Source organism: Salmo trutta, chromosome 27 (genome assembly GCF_901001165.1).
Source record: "Salmo trutta chromosome 27, fSalTru1.1, whole genome shotgun sequence".
Classification (NCBI taxonomy): domain Eukaryota; kingdom Metazoa; phylum Chordata; class Actinopteri; order Salmoniformes; family Salmonidae; genus Salmo; species Salmo trutta.
This window is the reverse complement of record NC_042983.1, coordinates 34,735,800-34,754,563: the sequence shown is the minus strand read 5'-3', so window position 1 is coordinate 34,754,563 and position 18,764 is coordinate 34,735,800. Positions and strand designations below refer to the sequence as shown.

The window sequence follows — 18,764 nt, the reverse complement described above, 5'->3', positions numbered from 1 at the left end:
GCGGCTGGTTTCCGGGTTAAGCGGGCATTGTCAAGAAGTAGTGCAGCTTGGCTGGACGCACGGCTCTCGACCTTCGCCTCTCCCGAGTCCGTACGGGAGTTGCAGCAACGGGACAAGACTGAGACTACCAATTGGATACCACAAAATTGGGGAGAAAAAGGCATAATAAAAAAATTGTAATGAATAAAAGAATTCCCACCAAGTGGGTTAACCCTATTGGCACGATGAGTAGAGTGTTTGCCATTGTGCCAGCAACCCAGGTTCTCTTCCCTGCCCCGCCGTTCGCGACAATTTGCTACAAGCGCAGTTCGCTGCAAGCACACTACAATTAAGAAACACAAAGCACAAACAAATTAAAGAGGATAAAGACAGTTATCTACAATAAATATTTATTGTCAAGTTGATTCATAGTTACAGTACATTTATACAGTGATGCTGTACAATAATAATATTCAAGACTTACTAAGTCAAAGGAATGTTACATTTCCAAACTGAATGCTGAACGACCTACATTACCATACACATTGTAAACACCTGCAACAATACTATACTGAGACACCTGAGGCATTGTGCTGCTATCAGCAACCCTACGTGTTCAGAGTATAGCCTACTCCCTTTATTTTAAATCTGGAAAACAGATTTATACACACTCATCTGTAGTTTCATGGTCCGTTACTGGACCATTACTCGCACGCACGCACACACACACACACCAATACTCAACACAGAGGAAATGTGTCAGCATAAGCCAGTATGTGATCAGTCAAAATATACAAGGTCACATTGCACTACAAATCATCTTTCTCCTCATATATCGTAAGATGCCTCACTTTTTCTTTCGCTCATTGTTGACTACAAAGTGCAGTCATGATATGTAGGAAACTACTTGATAGAGACAACATTCTTCTATCTGACCTCTGGACCAAAGTCAATATCCATGGGAGAGACGCTGTAGACATACATACTGTATCATGTCCTCTAGTTAGGTCGTAGTAGATGGGTCACAGCCCTAGTTTGCTTCTGAGTTAACCTTCATAGGCTTTCCGTCTCTCTGTAGACCATTGATCTGGTGGAATTAGATGCTGCATGGTCTATCAGGCAGACGTTTCCTGCTGTAGACTTCTCTTTTGTCACACACTCCCCAACAGGGATACTGCTTAGCTGACACACTCCGTTCACATGTCAACCTCACACACACACTCTCACACATCTCCCATGGTGCGTGCTACTGCAGTTAGACCTGTGTGTAGCGGATGATCTCACTCAGGTCATAGCCCGTCACAGCGAAGGCGTAGCCGTCCCCGTCGCAGAACTTAGCCCCGCAGATCTGGGTGTCTGTCACACACTCGTTATACATGTGCACGATCTGGAGGGAGAGAGAGGGAGGGAGGCAGTCAATGTCTGTCCGTCCGTGTGTGCGTGGTGTAGTGAGGCCCCTCCCTGGTATGGTTTGAGAGGTTACCTCCACACTGTTAGTCTCTGGGGTCATGGTCAGATGCCACACTCTAACCAGAGAGTCCTCAGCAGCAGACAGAAGCTTGGAGCACAAACACACACACAGACAGACAGACAAACAGACAGGGAAAATGATTCATTAGCATCAGAATTCACTCCCTTACATTAAGATGTTTCGCCTTTCTACATAGATCTGTAGTAGCTTGCTTTAAAATCAGCTTGCTTTAAAATCAGCTTGCATACAACTGCCGATAAACACAGTCCTTTGTCTGGAGATAGATAGTCATATGGAAATTGCCAATCCCTCCCACTGCCCCATCCTGACAGCATCTGGTGTTGACCTCACCAGGCCAGAGAAGGGAGCGATGTCCAAGGAGTAGATCCAGCGTGCGTGGGCGTTGACCTCTGCGTGGACGATCCCTGTCACGGCCTCGTAGAGACGGATCTGCCCTGTGCCATAGCCTGCCACCACGGTTCCCTTCCACAGCTTCACTGAGGAGCAGCTCATACTGGTACAAGAAGAGGGCAGAGGCATTGAGGTTAGTGGTAGCATTTCCACAGATGCCAGGCCATTGTCAAGAGGAACTCATAACTACAAGGCCTCTACGGCCCTATCTGAAGAAGGAAGTTCAAATGTGGTTAAAAGATCCTACTGTCAGTAACTCACTCACTCGAAACCAGGGATCTTGTTGAGCAGCTGGAAGTCCTCTCCTGACTTCCACACACAGAGATTGCCAGAGTCGTCAGCACTCACCATGTCTGCTATGCACTCCTGGGGGAGGGAGAGCATCAACGACAGGGTCAATATCTAAAGCTGTGATTGATGCATATTGACAGACAACTACACCTTCATCTGTCTGTCGGTTCTACATGGTTACGGTTATTATCGAACATAACACTTGGCCCCAGATGGATAATGCTTTTCCTAGATTAACAACAGACACATACACATGGTGTGTGTGCATAGTACCAGGCTACCGGAACATTCTGAGGCCAAATCCGTGATGGACTCCTTGTGCTCCTCCAGCACCTCCGAGAGGGTGATGTTACTGCCTTTAATGGGGACGTCAAACACCAGCATAGAGCCAGACGAGATGCCTGCAGAGAGAGAGAGAGAGAGAGAGAGAGAGAGAGAGAGAGAGATGAAATTGGCTGGGTTTTTGTCAACATCCTGTCAGGTGTGAAGTGATTGCAGGAGAGAGAGGGAGAGGCCTAGCTTGCCGTGCTCATTCTGTACTTACCCACACAGATGTATTTTTCCCGCACTGCTGCAATCCCTCGAGCAAACACTGCCTGAGCTGTGGGTACAGATCAGGATATATCATCAGCATGGTCCTCTGAGCTCACACACTCAACCTACAGTACACCAAACTCCTCTCCATGGCAAAGACACCCCTCCATGGCAGACACCCCTCCATGGCAAAGACACCCCTCCATGGCAGACACCCCTCCATGGCAAAGACACCCATCCATGGCAAAGACCCCCCTCCATGGCAAAGACCCCCCTCCATGGCAAAGACACCCCTCCATGGCAAAGACACCCCTCCATGGCAAAGACCCCCCTCCATGGCAAAGACACCCCTCCATGACAAAGACACCCATCCATGGCAAAGACACCCATCCATGGCAAAGACACCCTTCCATGGCAAAGACACCCTTCCATGACAAAGACACCCATCCATGGCAAAGACACCCCTCCATGGCAAAGACACCCATCCATGACAAAGACACCCATCCATGACAAAGACACCCATCCATGACAAAGACACCCCTCCATGGCAAAGACCCCCATCCATGACAAAGACACCCATCCATGACAAAGACCCCCATCCATGACAAAGACACCCATCCATGACAAAGACACCCATCCATGACAAAGACACCCATCCATGACAAAGACACCCATCCATGGTAAAGACACCCTCCATGGTAAAGACACCCTCCATGGTAAAGACACCCATCCGTAGTAAAGACACCCTCCATGGTAAAGACGCCCTCCATGGTAAAGACACCCATCCATGACAAAGACACCCATCCATGACAAAGACACCCATCCATGGTAAAGATGGCCACCGGACAATCACACAGCAGAGAGAGAGAAAAGGACTCTTGAAGCAGAGCATCTGTAGCTGTTACTGGGTAGAGATAAAGGAGCAGCTCATTCATATCCAAAGGAAGAGTCTCTCTTGGGTTTGTGTGCACTGGTAAGGGTTAGAGGAGACTCAGTATTTGTATATGGGGCGAAAGTTACCTGTTTGGGTCTCAGGCGTGTCCAGTGCATGCCAGTATACCATTATGGAGCCATCCGACTCATACATCTGGAACACAGACACATCTGTCAAGACCTGACCAACAGGCGGACACCATTGTATAAGGCCACACACATGTCACAGGAGGCTGCTGAGGGGAGGAATGGCATCAAACACATAGAAACCATGTGTTTGATACCATTCCACTCCAGCCATCCTCCCAAATTTAGGTAACACCAACCTCCTGTGACGCACTCACTCACTCACTCACACACTCACACACTCACACACACACACACACACACACACACACCACTCACCTGGATGCCTTTCTGAGAGGTGAGCACCAGGATGTCACGAGATGGGAGGACACACCAGGCTGCCTGAAAGGAGAGACAGCAAGTTTCCCCTTCAACAAAAGATCAAATACTGTACCAACTCATGTCTATCTACCATGGACATTATTAAAGAAGGAAGTAGGCCCATATCATTCATGATCCACCGACACCCTCTTGGTCAGCGCTAATAACACTCTACCTGCATGATGAGGGAGGAGCTGGTAGCTACGTTGGCCTCTTTGGACTGCAGCTGGCGGTGGGAGTAGTTGAGTCCGTCCCAAGAAGCACTGACCATATTGACCATGTTGGCGTGTACCACTGTGAAATAGGTCAGGCTCCGCGGGGCTATGCGCAGCACGCTCAGGTTGTTGTATAGCGCAGACGCACTGCTTTTCATCTGAATGCTCTTCTCTTTGTGGTACATCTTTCAATCTTATCAATTCAATTGGGTAAATAGGGAGGGTGCAAATAGTGTACTTAATGATGACAATTCTGGGGAACAATGAGAAATAAAGCTGGTTAGTATTGCAGTGTGTGTCAGTATGTCGCTGTGTCTCTGAGTTGGGTGAGATGTGGGAAAAGAGGTAGCGTAAAATATGTCATACACAAGAACACAATGGCAGCTACATAATGTTTCCCAACGTGAAGATCAGCATTCTCACTATGAGCAAGTTCAGTGAACATGCTGATCTACTAGCCAGCTAACGTTAGTCATCCAAATGATTTTTGACCATGCCACACTGGGCACTTGAATCAAGCTAGCTGTATAGCTAATCAGCTTGCCATGCTCTCCTATGAATTGGAAGACGTTAGAAGCCATCTAGTTATCAGTCTGGCCATTGCCGGCTAAGTTAACTAACGGATACGTTACATCAAATTAGGTTCTAAGTTAGTTAGCTCAATGCAATTCAGCAAACATACAAATAGTCAGCTAAAGTTGCCTTTAAGTCTATTCATCTTTCTTACGCTAGCAAGCTAACGTTGGCTAGCTACTGCTAGTAAGCCTAAGCTTGGAGGCAAGTATTGTCGAACAGAATACCGTATTGTGAACTAACATTAGCTTCTATTACATATTCTGCTATTCGCTAGATAAATACAGTTAGTAATATTCTTTGTTACGTTATTCATTCATCAACAAGTCCTAAATAGATTGCATTTAATTTAGCAAGGAGGAGATTACCATTGCGCGTCCTTTGCAGCCATAGTGACAGCTCCACCTTTGCGTGAAACGTCATACGTTCTGTGTACACAAAAAAAGTAGTGGCGTTTTCAGTTGCCAAGCAATCCTGTCTTTTTGGGTTGGGCTACGAGAGAAGTCTTCTTGTTCTTCTCCCATCAGATCGAAGAGAAAGATTTTCAACCTGCTCTTTGTTTAAGGTACCTAAGTATTGTTATCTAGATTAGCAAGCAACCTTGTTATGTTTGTTGATGCATTGCTTCACTTGGCTAGGTTGTTCAATCACCGCAGGCAGCTTCAAAGATTGTTCACTTCTTGTCCAATACACGGTGGTGAGGGCTGTGTTGTTGTTGCCCTCAGCAGACAGTCTGGTGTGTTTCAAGAAAGTGACAACTCTCCCAAGTAAAAAACCCACCAAGAAGGCATATTGTAACTCCATCCATAAAACATAAATGTACAAATTAATCTAGTACTTTTGAAGGGAGTGAGAGTAGAAAAGGACAAGATTCTGAAACAGAACTATAACTAAAAGTTATTGCTTTGAATGGCTGCACATTTAATAGTATCCTACATCTTTTTTTCACTCACGCAATTGTAATCTAACCTCAGCAAAATAAGAAACGTCCCTTTTTCAGGACCCTGTCTTTCAAAGATAATTCATACAAATCTAAATAACTTCACAGATCTTCATTGTAAAGGTTTTAAACACTGTTTCCCATGCTTGTTCAATGAACCATAAACAATTAATGAACATGCACCTGTGGAACGGTTGTTAAGACACTAACAGCTTACAGACGATAGGCAATTAACGTCACAGTTTATGAAAACTTAGGACACTAAAGAGGCCTTTCTACTGACTCTGAAAAACACCAAAAGAAAGATGCCCAAGGGTCCCTGCTCATCTGTGTGAACGTGCCTTAGGCATGCTGCAAGGAGGCATGAGGACTGCAGATGTGGCCAAGGCAATAAATTGCAATGTCCGTACTGTGAGACGCCTAAGACAGTGCTACAGGGAGACAGGACGGACAGCTGATCGTTCTTGCAGTGGCAGACCATGTGTAACAACACCTGCACAGGATCGGTACATCCGAACATCACACCTGCGGGACAGGTACAGGATGGCAACAACAACTGCCCGAGTTACACCAGGAACGCACAATCCCTCCCTCCAGTGCTCAGACTCTCCGCAATAGGCTGAGAGAAGCTGGACTGAGGGCTTGTATTCATGTTGTAAGGAAGGTCCTCACCAGACATCACCAGCAACAACGTCGCCTATGGGCACAAACCCACCATCGCTGGACCAGACAGGACTGGCAAAAAGTGCTCTTCACTGACGTGTCTCGGTTTTGTCTCACCAGGAGTGATGGTTGGATTCGCGTTTATCGTCGAAGGAATGAGCATTACACCGAGGCCTGTACTCTGGAGCGGGATCGATTTGGAGGTGGAGGGTCCATCATGGTCTGAGGCGGTGTGTCACAGCATCATCGGACTGAGCTTGTTGTCATTTCAGGCAATCTCAACGCTGTGCGTTACAGGGAAGACCTCCTCCCTCATGTGGTACCCTTCCTGCAGGCTCATCCTGACATGACCCTCCAGCATGACAATGCCACCAGCCATACTGCTCGTTCTGTGCGTGATTTCCTGCAAGACAGGAATGTCAGTGTTCTGCCATGGCCAGCGAAGAGCCCGGATCTCAATCCCATTGAGCACGTCTGGGACCTGTTGGATCGGAGGGTGAGGGCTAGGGCCATTCCCCCCAGAAATGTCAGGTGCCTTGGTGGAATAGTGGGGTAACATCTCACAGCAAGAACTGACAAATCTGGTGCAGTCCATGAGGAGGAGATGCACTGCAGTACTTAGTGCAGCTGGTGGCCACATCAGATACTGACTGTTACTTTTGATTTTCACTCCCCTTTGTTCAGGGACACATTATTCAATTTCTGTTAGTCACATGTCTGTGGAACTTGTTCAGTTTATGTCTCAGTTGTTGAATATTGTTATGTTCATACAAATATTTACACATGTTAAGTTTGCTGAAAATAAACGCAGTTGACAGTGAGAGGACTTTTCTTTTTTTGCTGAGTTTAGTACAGTCCTAATTCCTCTTTTTGTGGCTTATCTGTTAACTCAGGCTCCCGGCAAAGATGTCCCGCGCTGCATCAAAATCCCGTGCTGAGAAGGGGCGCACCAACTCTGCTCCTGCACCCCCTCCTCCTCCTTCCCAGAGTCCAGATGTGGTGGACATTGTCCCGGGCCGCCTGACAGAGTCTAACTGGGTGTCCATGCTAGTGCAGGAGGAAGGAGAGGAGGTGGTGGTGGAGGTCCTGCATGAATTCATGAACCATATCATGGAGAAGTGTTACACTGTGTACCTCCAGAAACAGGTGAGGCCTTACGTTCACAGTTGGACACTACCTGTGTCAGACAATAGTCTGATACATTCACTGTGCAGAGATGACATTCTGATTTGGTTTCAAACAAATATGAATAAATGTACTGTAGCCAATGAAGAATCCTTCAGTTTATGCAGCTTATCAGTTTAATGTGGGCAGTATACAGTGCATTCGGAAACTATTCAGACACCTTCCATTTGTCCACATTATGTTATGTTACAGCCTTATTATAAAATTGATTAAATAAAAATAAATGTTCATCAATCTACACACCATACCCCATAATGACAAAGCAAAAACAGGTTTTTAGGAATGTTTACAAATTTATTAAAACAGAAATACCTTATTTAGATAAGTATTCAGACCCTTTGCTATGTGACTCGAAATTGAGCTCAGGTGCATCCTGTTTCCATTGAGATGTTTCTACAACTTGATTGGAGTCTACCTGTGGTAAATTAAATTGTTTGGACATGATTTGGAAAGGCACACAACTGTCTATTTAAGGTCCCACAGTTGACAGTGCATGTCAGAGCAAAAACCAAGCCATGAGGTCGAAGGAATTGTCTGCTGAGCTCAGAGACAGGATTGTGTCGAGGCACAGATGTGGGGAAGGGTACCAACATATGTCTGCAGCATTGAAGGTCCCCAAGAACACAGTGGCCTCCATCATTCTTAAATGGAAGAAGTTTTGAACCACCAAGACTCTTCCTAGAGCTGGCCGGCCGGCCAAACTGAGCAATCAGAGGAGAAGGGCCTTGGTCAGGGAGGTGACCAAGAACCCGATGGTCACTCTGACCGAGCCCCAGAGTTCCTCTGTGAAGATGGAATAACCTTCCAGAAGAACAACCATCTCAGCAGCACTCCACCAATCAGGCTTTTATGGTAGTGGCCAGACGGAAGCCACTCCTCGGTAAAAGGCACATAGCATCCCACTTGGATTTTGCCAAAAGACACCAAAAGGACTCTCAGACCATGAGAAACAAGATTCTCTGGTCTGCTGAAACCAAGATTGAACTCTTTGGCCTGAATACCAAGCGTCACGTCTGGAAGAAACCTGGCACCAACCATCCCTATGGTGAAGCATGGTGGTGGCAGCATCATGCTGTGGGGATGTTTTTTAGCGGCAGGGACTGGGAGATGTACAGAGAGAGATCCTTGATGAAAACCTGCTCCAGAGCACTCAGGAACTCAGACTGGTGCGAAGGTTCACCTTTCAACAGGACAATGACCCTAAGCACACAGCCAAGACAACGCAGGTGTGGCTTTGAGACAAGTCTCTGAATGTCCCTGAGTGGACCAGCCAGAGTCCGGACTTGAACCTGATCGAACATCTCTGGAGCGACCTAAAAATAGCTGTGCAGCGATGCTCCCATCCAACCTGACAGAGCTTGAGAGGATCTGTAGAGAAGAATGGGAGAAACTCTCCAAATAAAAGTGTGCCAAGCTTGTAGCATCATACCCAAGGAGACTCGAGGCTGTAATCGCTGTTAAAGGTGCTTCAACAAAGTACTGAGTAAAGGGTTCGAATACTTATGTAAGTGTGATATTTCCAGGGTTTTTTTTATTTCTAAAAACCTGTTTTTGCTTTGTCATTATGGGGTATTGTGTGTGGTTTAATGAGGGAAAAACACAATCCATTTTAAAATGGGCTGTAATGTAACAATGTGTGGAAAATGTCAAGGGGCCTGAATACTCTCCGAATGCACTATATACACTGCATGCACAATTATTAGGCAAGTGAGTATTCTGATCTTATCATTGTTTCTATTCACATTTTCGAACTCCAAACCATATAAACTTGAATGCTTATTGGATTTAATCATTTTCAGGTGATATGTATTTGTGTAATGAGGGAGGGTGTGGCGAAAGTGAATAACACCTTATATCAAGGTGTGCATAATTATTAGGCAGCCTCATTACCTCAGGTAAAATGGGCCAAAAAAGAAATTTAATAACTGACACTGAAAAACCAAAAATGTAAAATGCCTTTCAGATGGATGCGACACTCTTTAAATAGCTAAACTATTGAGGTGGGACCACTGGACATTCAAACGTTTTGTTGAGAATAGTCAACTGGGGCGCAAAAAACGCATGGGGAAGAAAAGGCGCAAATTAACTGGAAAAGACTTGAGAAGAATTAAACGTCAAACTACCAGGAACCCATTATCCTCCAGTGCCACCGTATTCCAGAACTGCAACCTACCTGGAGTGTTCAGAAGTACAAGTTGTCAAGTGCTCAGAGACATGGTCAAGAAGACTGAAGATTCACAAGTTGAAGCGTCAAGATTGGGCAAAGAAATACCTGAAGACATAGAAAAATCTGGTTTTATGGACAGATGAAATGAAAGTGACTCTTGATGGACCAAATGGATGGGCCCGTGGCTGGATCAGTAATGGACACAGGGCAACACTTTGAGTCAGGTGCCAGCAAGGTGAAGGAGGGGTACTGGTATGGGCTGCTATCATTGAGGATGAGGTAGTTGGACCTTTTCGGGTTGAAGATGGATTGAAACTCAACTCCCAAACCTACAGCCAGTTTCTGGAAGATTCTTTCATCAAACAGTGGTACAGGAAGAAGTCCTCAGCATTCTAGAAGGCCATGATCTTTATGCAGGACAATGCTCCATCACATGCATCCAAGTACTCCACTGCTTGGCTAGCCAGCAAGGGCCTCAAAGATGCCTGAATAATGACCTGGCCCCCTTCCTCACCTGACTTAAATCCTATTGAGAACTTGTGGGGCCTTCTCAAACGTGAGATTTACAGTGATGGAAGACAATACACCTTTTTGAACAGCATTTGGGAGGCTGTGGTTGCTGCTTCAGCGAAAATTGGTCGTGAACAGATGAAGAAATTGACAGACTCCATGGATGGAAGGCTCATGGCAGTTATTGAAAATAAGGGTGGCTATATTGGTCACTGAATATTTTTGAAAGGCCAAAAATGTTATATAATTGTCATTTTGTGTTACTTATCTGTTACACTTACTCTAAAAATGTAGAATAAACAAGTGAGTTGAGAAATTATTTTTGTAATTTAGTTGCCTAATAATTGTGCACACTAATAGTTACCTAATAATTGTGCACACTTCCTTTGCTCAGAGGCTCAAATGCACTGTTTCAATCTGGCTGGTGACCAATTTCACTTTACTATCCTCTCACCAATAATGCTGCTAATTCTTTGCGGGACTGACAATGAAACGTCTCCTCCCTAGCCAGAGTTATTCACAACGTCTTGGGCCCAAGATTCTTTGGTGCAGATTCTGGAGTGGCAGTTCCTGGTCCAGGATGAGGGGGAAGGACCAGACAGTGCCCCCTCCTGGGAAGAAGATTCAGAGCCCCTGCCGTCAACTACAGACTCCTGGGCACAAGGCTGTGTGCTGGTTCTGCAAGCCAAGCCAACAAAATACCCTTCTCCCCTACAGGTAGCTCTGAACAATACTCCATCAAGCTGCATTGTGTTTCACTCTAACATGTCTACCTGGAAATAACCCAAAATGTCAAGGATATATCTAGCAGTAAATATGTATTAGTAAAGGAAGTAGAAATAGTCAAATAAGTATATTGTTTGAAGCTAGTTGCTTGCTTACCGGTGAGTGGCCGGTGTAAAGCTAATACTGTAAAGCTAATCATTTAATCATAATAATGTAATCTAACACATCTCTGGTGTTTTCCTCCAGAGGTCCACTCCGGTTGGTGAGGTGGCTGGACGGACAGGTCATAGGGCCAATCACAAGACTCACACAGTGAGCCAGCTTAGTTCCTCTCCCAAGCATTCCACAGAAGACAGAAAAGCCAGAGAGCCACCAGGTTTTAGGGGTTTCAAACTATCCCCTGCCCCCCCACCCATAACTGAGGGAGGGACCTGGAGGCAGCATCACTCATCACCCACCACTCCTACAGAGGACTACCTGCAGTCTCCAAGGCATTCTCTAAACAACTCATTGACAGAGGAAGAAGAGTATGTAGAGACATGCCCAAACATCTCTGTCCAAAGTGGTAAGCTCCGTCCTCAGCGTGGAGGCTTCCCAGCCATGCCGAGACTGGATCTTGCACGTCTTCCACGCCATCGTGTCTGGCCCCGATATGAAGTGCTGGATGCCAGTCCCTCAAAGCGCCATCCATTGAGAACCGGAGGTCCACTGGCAGCAGGGCAGAATCTTGAGAAACAACACACCACACAGACAAAGGCAATGAAACCCTTGACCAACTACAAAGGCCCATCCATTGCCCAGAGGAGAAATGCCCTGACTGGGGCAGTCTGTCTGACCATTAAAAGGAGGAGTATTCCGCATGGGGGCAACAGTGAGGGGATTGTACCCTTCTCTGGCACCCTGTTGCTGGATAGCATGGAGCTGGCCCCTGGGGTCACTCTCAAAGGCCCCCAGGGGACCCGTTTCAGCCCCCTCAAAGGATGCTCAGCCCAGTCAGAGCACAGTGCAGAGCTGAGGCCCATACGGAACAATCTGCCTGTGCCACTGTTTTCCCTGGAGCAGCTGACGGCCAGACCAGACCCTCAGGTCAACACACTGATTTGACACCAACTGGGCCATAACTCAAGAACTTTGGGAAGGTCAATTACTGAAGACAAAATAATGGGATCCATTTCATGACAATAACTTTAAGAATTAAAGAAATATACAAATTGTTGAGATTAAATAACGTTAAAAAAAGTATATTTATTTTAAAATGTGTAATTTTCCAGTGATTTCTACATACAATGAAAGTAGACATTTGAGTTAACTTCACTTTTCCCAACTAATCAGATATTTGATGCTCCATGGTGGAGCAGTAGGCCATATGTGGGCTTTCAGACTGAGGCAGAAAGGCAATTTTCTTTCAACGCTATGAGTAAATTTAACAAGATGGCATGGTGTCGTATATACATTGTATTGCTCGGATTGCCATAAATTGACAGTATTTTTTGCAAATGAAGTTTATCTTCGTGTGCGCCCTCTGCTGCTAGAAACCTAGTACTGCAACGGCGACACCACGTGACTAATGCGGAACAACAACAACAAACGAGAAAATGTATTTTGTTGCAGTCAGGCTGATGAGTAGATAAGTCTTGTGACTGGACGACACAGTCACTTCCCTGAATAAATGCCTTTCGTGACACCAAGTTAATCAGCGGCAGTTAATGTCGTAAGAATTATCATTTTTATATTGATGTACGCGATGTATGGACCATGGTTAGTTCTCCTTACAATGTCCATGAGTTTGGGAAAGTATATGTGCCAAAATCGTACCACAAACTTCAGACCTAACATTGTGATGGTGATGTCCGATGCATTTGTAAGTACTGCCACTTTGACATTTTGTAAATGTTTTTGATTCGTTTTACACAACATTCTCATGAGATTGTGTGGATTAGATTTAAATTTTACTTTGCTCACGAGTGATAAGTTGTTTCCACCAGTGAGTTTTAACACGAATTTAAGCTTTCTGCCAATATCAGATATGTCCATGTCCTGGGAAATGTTTTTGTTACTTACAACCTCATGCTAATCGCATTAGCCTACGTTAGCTCAACTGTCCCGTGGAGTTGTAATATCCCTAGTTAATTTATCATTGCTCTGATAAGGTTGGAGGGTGGGATGCTTTCAGTTATCTAATCAGTCATGGATCAGTTATTACTAATAGAGACATAGTAGATGCTCTGTTACTACCTCAAAGAAGAGAGAGAGAATTAGGAAGGATGTTTTTTTTAAAGGTATTCAAACTCTTTATTTCCCTCTTGCTGAAGGATGGGCGGCTGACCTTTGACCCTGGGAGTAGGGTGGTCCAGTTACCATACTTAAACTATCTCCGGGAGCTAGGCACTGTCTTCCTCAATGCCTACACCAATTCTCCAATCTGTTGCCCCTCAAGAGCAGGTAAGATGTTGGTGTGCATTTGTATGGAAGACCTCAAGGCAACAGCAGATCATTGGTCAATAATGTGGGCTATGTTACTATCCATTCACAACATAACAAGAAGTTGAATTGCATAATGCTGGTGGATGACTCCGATTCCAATAGTTTGAGTAACAGACCTGTTCAGTACAAAGGAATAGAATGTAACCAGCTCAAATGTTATTCAAACTCAAACAATACTACAACTGTATTTCAATCCAATGGCCACCATAGGTCCATGGATTGAAACATTTCATGGTCTGTTGTATGTTGATTATTTTTCTCAGCTATGTGGAGTGGTCGCTTTGCCCATTTAACTGAATCCTGGAATAATTATAAGTGCCTGGACCCCAACGCCACAACGTGGATGGACATGCTCCAACAGAATGGCTATAACACCTTGAGTGTTGGGAAGCTGGACTACACTTCAGGAAGTCACTCTGTCAGGTGGGTAGGCACTGCAGTGAGTCATGAATGCCAATTATACCCTCGTAAAACTGACCATCCTACCGATCCTTGACTTCGGCGATGTCGTTTACAAAATAGCCTCCAACACTCTACTCAGTAAATTGGATGTAGTCTATGACAGTGCCATCCGTTTTGTCACCAAAGCCCCAAACACTACCCACCACTGTGACCTGTATGCTCTCGTTGGCTGGCCCTTGCTACATATTCGTCGCCAATCCCACTGGCTCCAGGTCATCTATAAGTCTTTGCTAGGTAAAGCCCCGCCTTATCTCAGCTCACTGGTCACCATAGCAACACCCACCGGTAGCACGCGCTCCAGAGGTATATTTCACTGGTCATCCCCAAAGCAAACACCTGCTTTGGCCGCCTTTCCTTCCAGTTCTCTGCTGCCAATGACTGGAATGAATTGCAAGAATCACTGAAGCTGGAGATTTACATCTCCCTCACTAACTTTAAGCATCAGTTGTCCAAGCAGCTTACCGATCACTGTACCTGTACACAGCCCATCTGTAAATAGCCCCCCAACTACCTCATCCCCATATTGTTATTTATTTTTTTGCTCTTTTGCACCCCAGTATCTCTACTTGCACATCATCATCTGCACATCTATCACTCCAGTGTTAACGCTAAGTTGTAGTTATTTCGCCACTATGGCCTATTTATTGCCTTACCTCCCTAATCTTACTACATTTGCACACACTGTACTTAGATTTTTCTATTGTGTTATTGACTGTACGTTTGTTTATCCCATGTCTAACTCTGTGTTGTTTTTGTCGCACTGCTTTGCTTTATCTTGGTCAGGTAGCAGTTGTAAATGAGAACTTGTTCTCAACTGGCCTACCTGGTTAAATAAAGGTAAAATAAAAAATGAATTTATAACAGAACTGACGGCATCATTTTACAGGAAACAGTGAGCTCACTTAAAGTAGCCAGTCTTGTAATGCTAAGAGATGCAGAGACTTTATGTGTAGATAGATAGGCTTGTGCATGGAAATGTTCTATTCCTTCTCATTTTCCCCAAATGTGAACTGTCCCTTGATTTGTGACTCATGTCTTTATTTAGGCCTATGTTTTTTCCTCGTGTCTCGTTTGGTGATGTCACATTTTTATAATGTTTATTTCCACTCCAGTAATCGTGTGGAGGCATGGACGCGAGATGTGCCTTTCCTTCTGCGGCAAGAGGGCCGGCCGGTGACAGACCTGGTTGGGGACGCGTCCACAACGAGAGTCATGACCAAGGACTGGAGAACCACGGGCGTTGCCACCCAGTGGATCCGCCACAAAGCTGCAGCTCTCGCCCAGCCTTTCGCCCTCTACCTGGGCCTGAACCTGCCACACCCTTACGTCACAGACTCCTTGGGGCCCAACGCTGGGGGGTCCACCTTCCGCACCTCTCCTTACTGGCTCGAAAAGGCACGTTCTCTTCAGGCCATTCCATAAGTATTACTACTAGTTCCTATTTACAATTTTAAAGCAGTCATGTGTCATGTGTCATGTTAGCAGTCTAGCTTTGTTTTAACTGTGCTAACCAAATGTTGCTACATCTTCAGAAGCATTCGACTTTACTCTAGATTGTCAAACCATGTTGATTGATTGATTCGCATCTGCAGTCTGCGCTTGTGTTCCATTTCGCAGCATGTGTAATAAGGAGCTGCTGTCCACACACAGGTGATGCCTGAATTAATCTCTGTTCCAAAATGGCTGCCGTTGTCCGACATGCACCCTGTGGACTACTACTCCACCTTCACCAAGAACTGCAGTGGGAACTTCACAGAGCAGGAGGTCAGAAAGATACGGGCCTTCTACTACGCTATGTGTGCCGAAACAGATGCCATGCTGGGTTAGTGGTGACTTAATTGTTTGTGTATGGAATTTCGTGGTTGGCCAAATGTGAACATCCGTACAATGTTTTACAGTGTTGCAGAATGTGGTGTTCAGCAATGGACAGTTGAGCAGCTACTGGTGTTATACTGGTTTATTGCAGATGTATTGCTGGTGGTAGTAAAACATCTAGCCACGTGCCAGCCAGGCAGCCACCAACCATAGGATGTTCTGCAACCTTGTGCAACTCAATCAGTTTTCATACATTTATTAGGTCTACAACATTCTTGCAAAAAACCTTGTGTTCAAATGTAGTTTGGAAGTTGAATAAATAGTCCCTTACATTACACACTTCTACTACCCCTTGAATGTAATCCCAACAGACACTCATTCTGTGGCGGTCCGTGCTATCTGGGATCCTTGGGATGTCCCTACTCCATTTGATGTTGACATTTTTTAAATAGTTAAAGTTAGGTAAGGCTTCAGGTTAGGGATGTCCGAAGGATCCCGGAGAGTACTAACCATTCTGTGGCTGCGCTACTCTCTGTGGTCCTTCTAGGCCAGGTGATCTCAGCTCTGCGGGACACAGACTTGCTGGACACCACAGTGCTGCTCTTCACGTCAGACCACGGCGACCTGGCCATGGAGCACCGACAGTTCTACAAGATGTCCATGTTTGAGGGCAGCTCCCATGTCCCCCTGCTCATTATGGGGCCTGGGGTGAAGTCTGGCCTGCGGCTGAGTCAGCCAGTGTCCTTGGTGGACATCTATCCCACTGTGCTGGGTAAGTACAGGAGTATCTGAGGGTCAGAAGCACAGGGCTGGATGATGGAGGGATTCAAAGGGTTGTTACACATCCTGGTCAGTAAACTGATTCCATTCCACATACATGTTTGCAGAGATGGCAGGTGTAGCAGTGCCAGGTGGCCTTAGTGGTCATTCACTCCTACCTTTGCTGTCTCAGTCAGCTGCCCGGCCCACACGGCCTCGCCCAGACTGGGTATTGAGTGAATACCACGGTTGCAATGCCAACGCCTCCACCTATATGTTGAGGGAGGGCCGGTGGAAGTACATTACCTACGCAGATGGTCTGAGTGTCCCCCCGCAGCTATTCGGTGAGTCCCCCCCCGCACTGAAAGATTACTACTGGAGGAAAGAGGGTTTAGGGTTTGTTTTTATCCCTCATCAGAATGTAAATTACACATGGTCCAATATCTAATCATTTTATTTAGTGGATAAATATGATTTGGGACAGTACCACTACTGTGTGTACTTAGTATGTGATTTTTAAGCATAGCCACATAACTTTCTGTATTATTTAGATGTCAACTGACTTGCCTAGTTAAATAAAGGTTAAATATATACATTTAAATATTTAACCTTTATTTAACTAGGCAAGTCAGTTGACATCTAAATAATACCGAAAGTTATTATTTAGGTTAAATATATACATTTTTAAATGTAGATGTCATTCCCCACTAAAACCTTTGTCAAAATGTTTCCTCAGCTGCAGCCCTCCCTCAGCTGCAGGGTCTACGTAGATCAAATCTCTGCAACCAGCCTTTCCTCTTTTAACACTTTTAACATCTCTCTCCCCTGACAGACCTAACGGTGGACAAAGAGGAGCTTCACAATGTGGCGTCCAAATTCCCTGATGTGTGTCGTCACCTGGACAAGCTGCTGCGCAGCGCAGTAGACTACCCTCAAGTCTCTCAGGCAATCCGTCTCTACAATAAGCAACAGTTTGCTGCATGGCGAAAGAGTCTTGGTGCCAATTATACCCAAGTCATTGCAAACCTGCGTTGGCATCTGGACTGGCAAGAGGATGTGGAGAACAATGAGAAAGCCATCGATGAGTGGCTCATGACATCTGGGTTCTCTTCTGAAAAGCTCAAATTATCAGTGTTTTAACTGGCCTGCTGTATTAGAAAGGCACCAAAATAAAGATGTCATGACTACCAATAACTGCACAATCCACAACAGTGCTGCAAACTGAAATGATAATTCTGGTCAAAATGTGAGAAAACGCACCCCCATAGTTAAAGTGTAATTATAATTCACTTGTTTCTTTATTTACTCTGGTAAGATTGTGGGCGGCAGGTACAGTAGTGTTGGGCTAGGAACCGAAAGGTCTCTGGTTTGAATACCCGAGGTGACAAATCTGTCGATGTGCCCTTAAGCAAGACACTTTACTTATGTCAGTGCTCCAATGGCGCTATACTACTATGGATGACCCTGTAAAACAATACATTTCACTGCACCTATCCGGGTGTATGTGAGAATGAAACAAAATAAATAGATTGTATGTTTGGTAGAGTTTTTATTGTTCTGTATTATATTCACTTCTGGTCCTGGAGAGTTGTTGGCTTTTGTTCCAGCCCAGCACTAAAGCTCCTGTAAATACTGGGTCGCATCAACCAAAGTTATGGATATACTGACAAGATACGTTTCTCCGCCCTAACAATGGGAGTTGTTGTCCACACAGGCAAGGCGGGCTGTCTAGCTCCCGCCTATCCTTTCTTTGGATTGGATACATCTTAATATTGTAATCCCTTTTTGAATATTCGATGAGGGTTATTGACGTCAAATTCCTGTGTTCAATGGAGAGAGATGCTATGCTACTAGCCTCATGACATGAATATACATCGCCATCTGATCTTCAAAAGGTTCTACAGCTGCACCATCGAGAGCATCCTGACGGGTTGCATCACTGCCTGGTATGGCAACTGCTCGGCCTCTGACCGCGAGGCACTACAGAGGGTAGTGCGTACGGCCCAGTACATCACCGGGGCCAAGCTTCCTGCCATCCAGGACCTCTATACCAGGCGGTGTCTGAGGACAGCCCTAAAAATTGTCAAAGACTCCAGCCACCCTTGTCATAGACTGTTCTCTCTGCTACCACACGGCAAGCGGTACCGTTGCGCCAAGTCTAGGTCCAAGAGGCTTCTAAACAGCTTCTACCCCAAGCCA

The 18,764-nt window shown here is 45.5% G+C and overlaps 3 protein-coding genes across 3 annotated transcripts; 2 read left to right on the top strand and 1 right to left on the bottom strand.

The window, feature by feature from the left end:
* Positions 1 to 372: 372 nt before the first annotated feature.
* Positions 373 to 5,280, bottom strand: wdr54 (WD repeat domain 54). Its single transcript, XM_029717861.1, has 10 exons — positions 5,223 to 5,280; positions 4,242 to 4,534; positions 4,025 to 4,087; positions 3,707 to 3,773; positions 2,697 to 2,753; positions 2,426 to 2,553; positions 2,127 to 2,227; positions 1,802 to 1,964; positions 1,463 to 1,537; positions 373 to 1,366 (listed from the first exon to the last, which is right to left on the bottom strand). Exons 2-10 carry the CDS (start codon positions 4,464 to 4,466, stop codon positions 1,235 to 1,237), a joined length of 1,011 nt encoding a protein of 336 aa, XP_029573721.1. The 5' UTR covers positions 4,467 to 4,534; positions 5,223 to 5,280; the 3' UTR covers positions 373 to 1,234.
* A 34-nt stretch (positions 5,281 to 5,314) lies between these two features.
* Positions 5,315 to 12,733, top strand: LOC115164934 (uncharacterized). Its single transcript, XM_029717860.1, has 4 exons — positions 5,315 to 5,419; positions 7,351 to 7,603; positions 10,827 to 11,036; positions 11,292 to 12,733. The coding sequence occupies exons 2-4, from the start codon at positions 7,364 to 7,366 to the stop codon at positions 12,147 to 12,149; spliced, it is 1,308 nt and encodes a 435-aa protein (XP_029573720.1). The 5' UTR covers positions 5,315 to 5,419; positions 7,351 to 7,363; the 3' UTR covers positions 12,150 to 12,733.
* Positions 12,625 to 18,110, top strand: arsk (arylsulfatase family, member K). The gene is made up of 8 exons (XM_029717859.1): positions 12,625 to 12,906; positions 13,358 to 13,487; positions 13,793 to 13,952; positions 15,104 to 15,386; positions 15,642 to 15,813; positions 16,354 to 16,578; positions 16,694 to 16,909; positions 17,398 to 18,110. The coding sequence occupies exons 1-8, from the start codon at positions 12,781 to 12,783 to the stop codon at positions 17,703 to 17,705; spliced, it is 1,620 nt and encodes a 539-aa protein (XP_029573719.1). The 5' UTR covers positions 12,625 to 12,780; the 3' UTR covers positions 17,706 to 18,110.
* Positions 18,111 to 18,764: the final 654 nt, after the last annotated feature.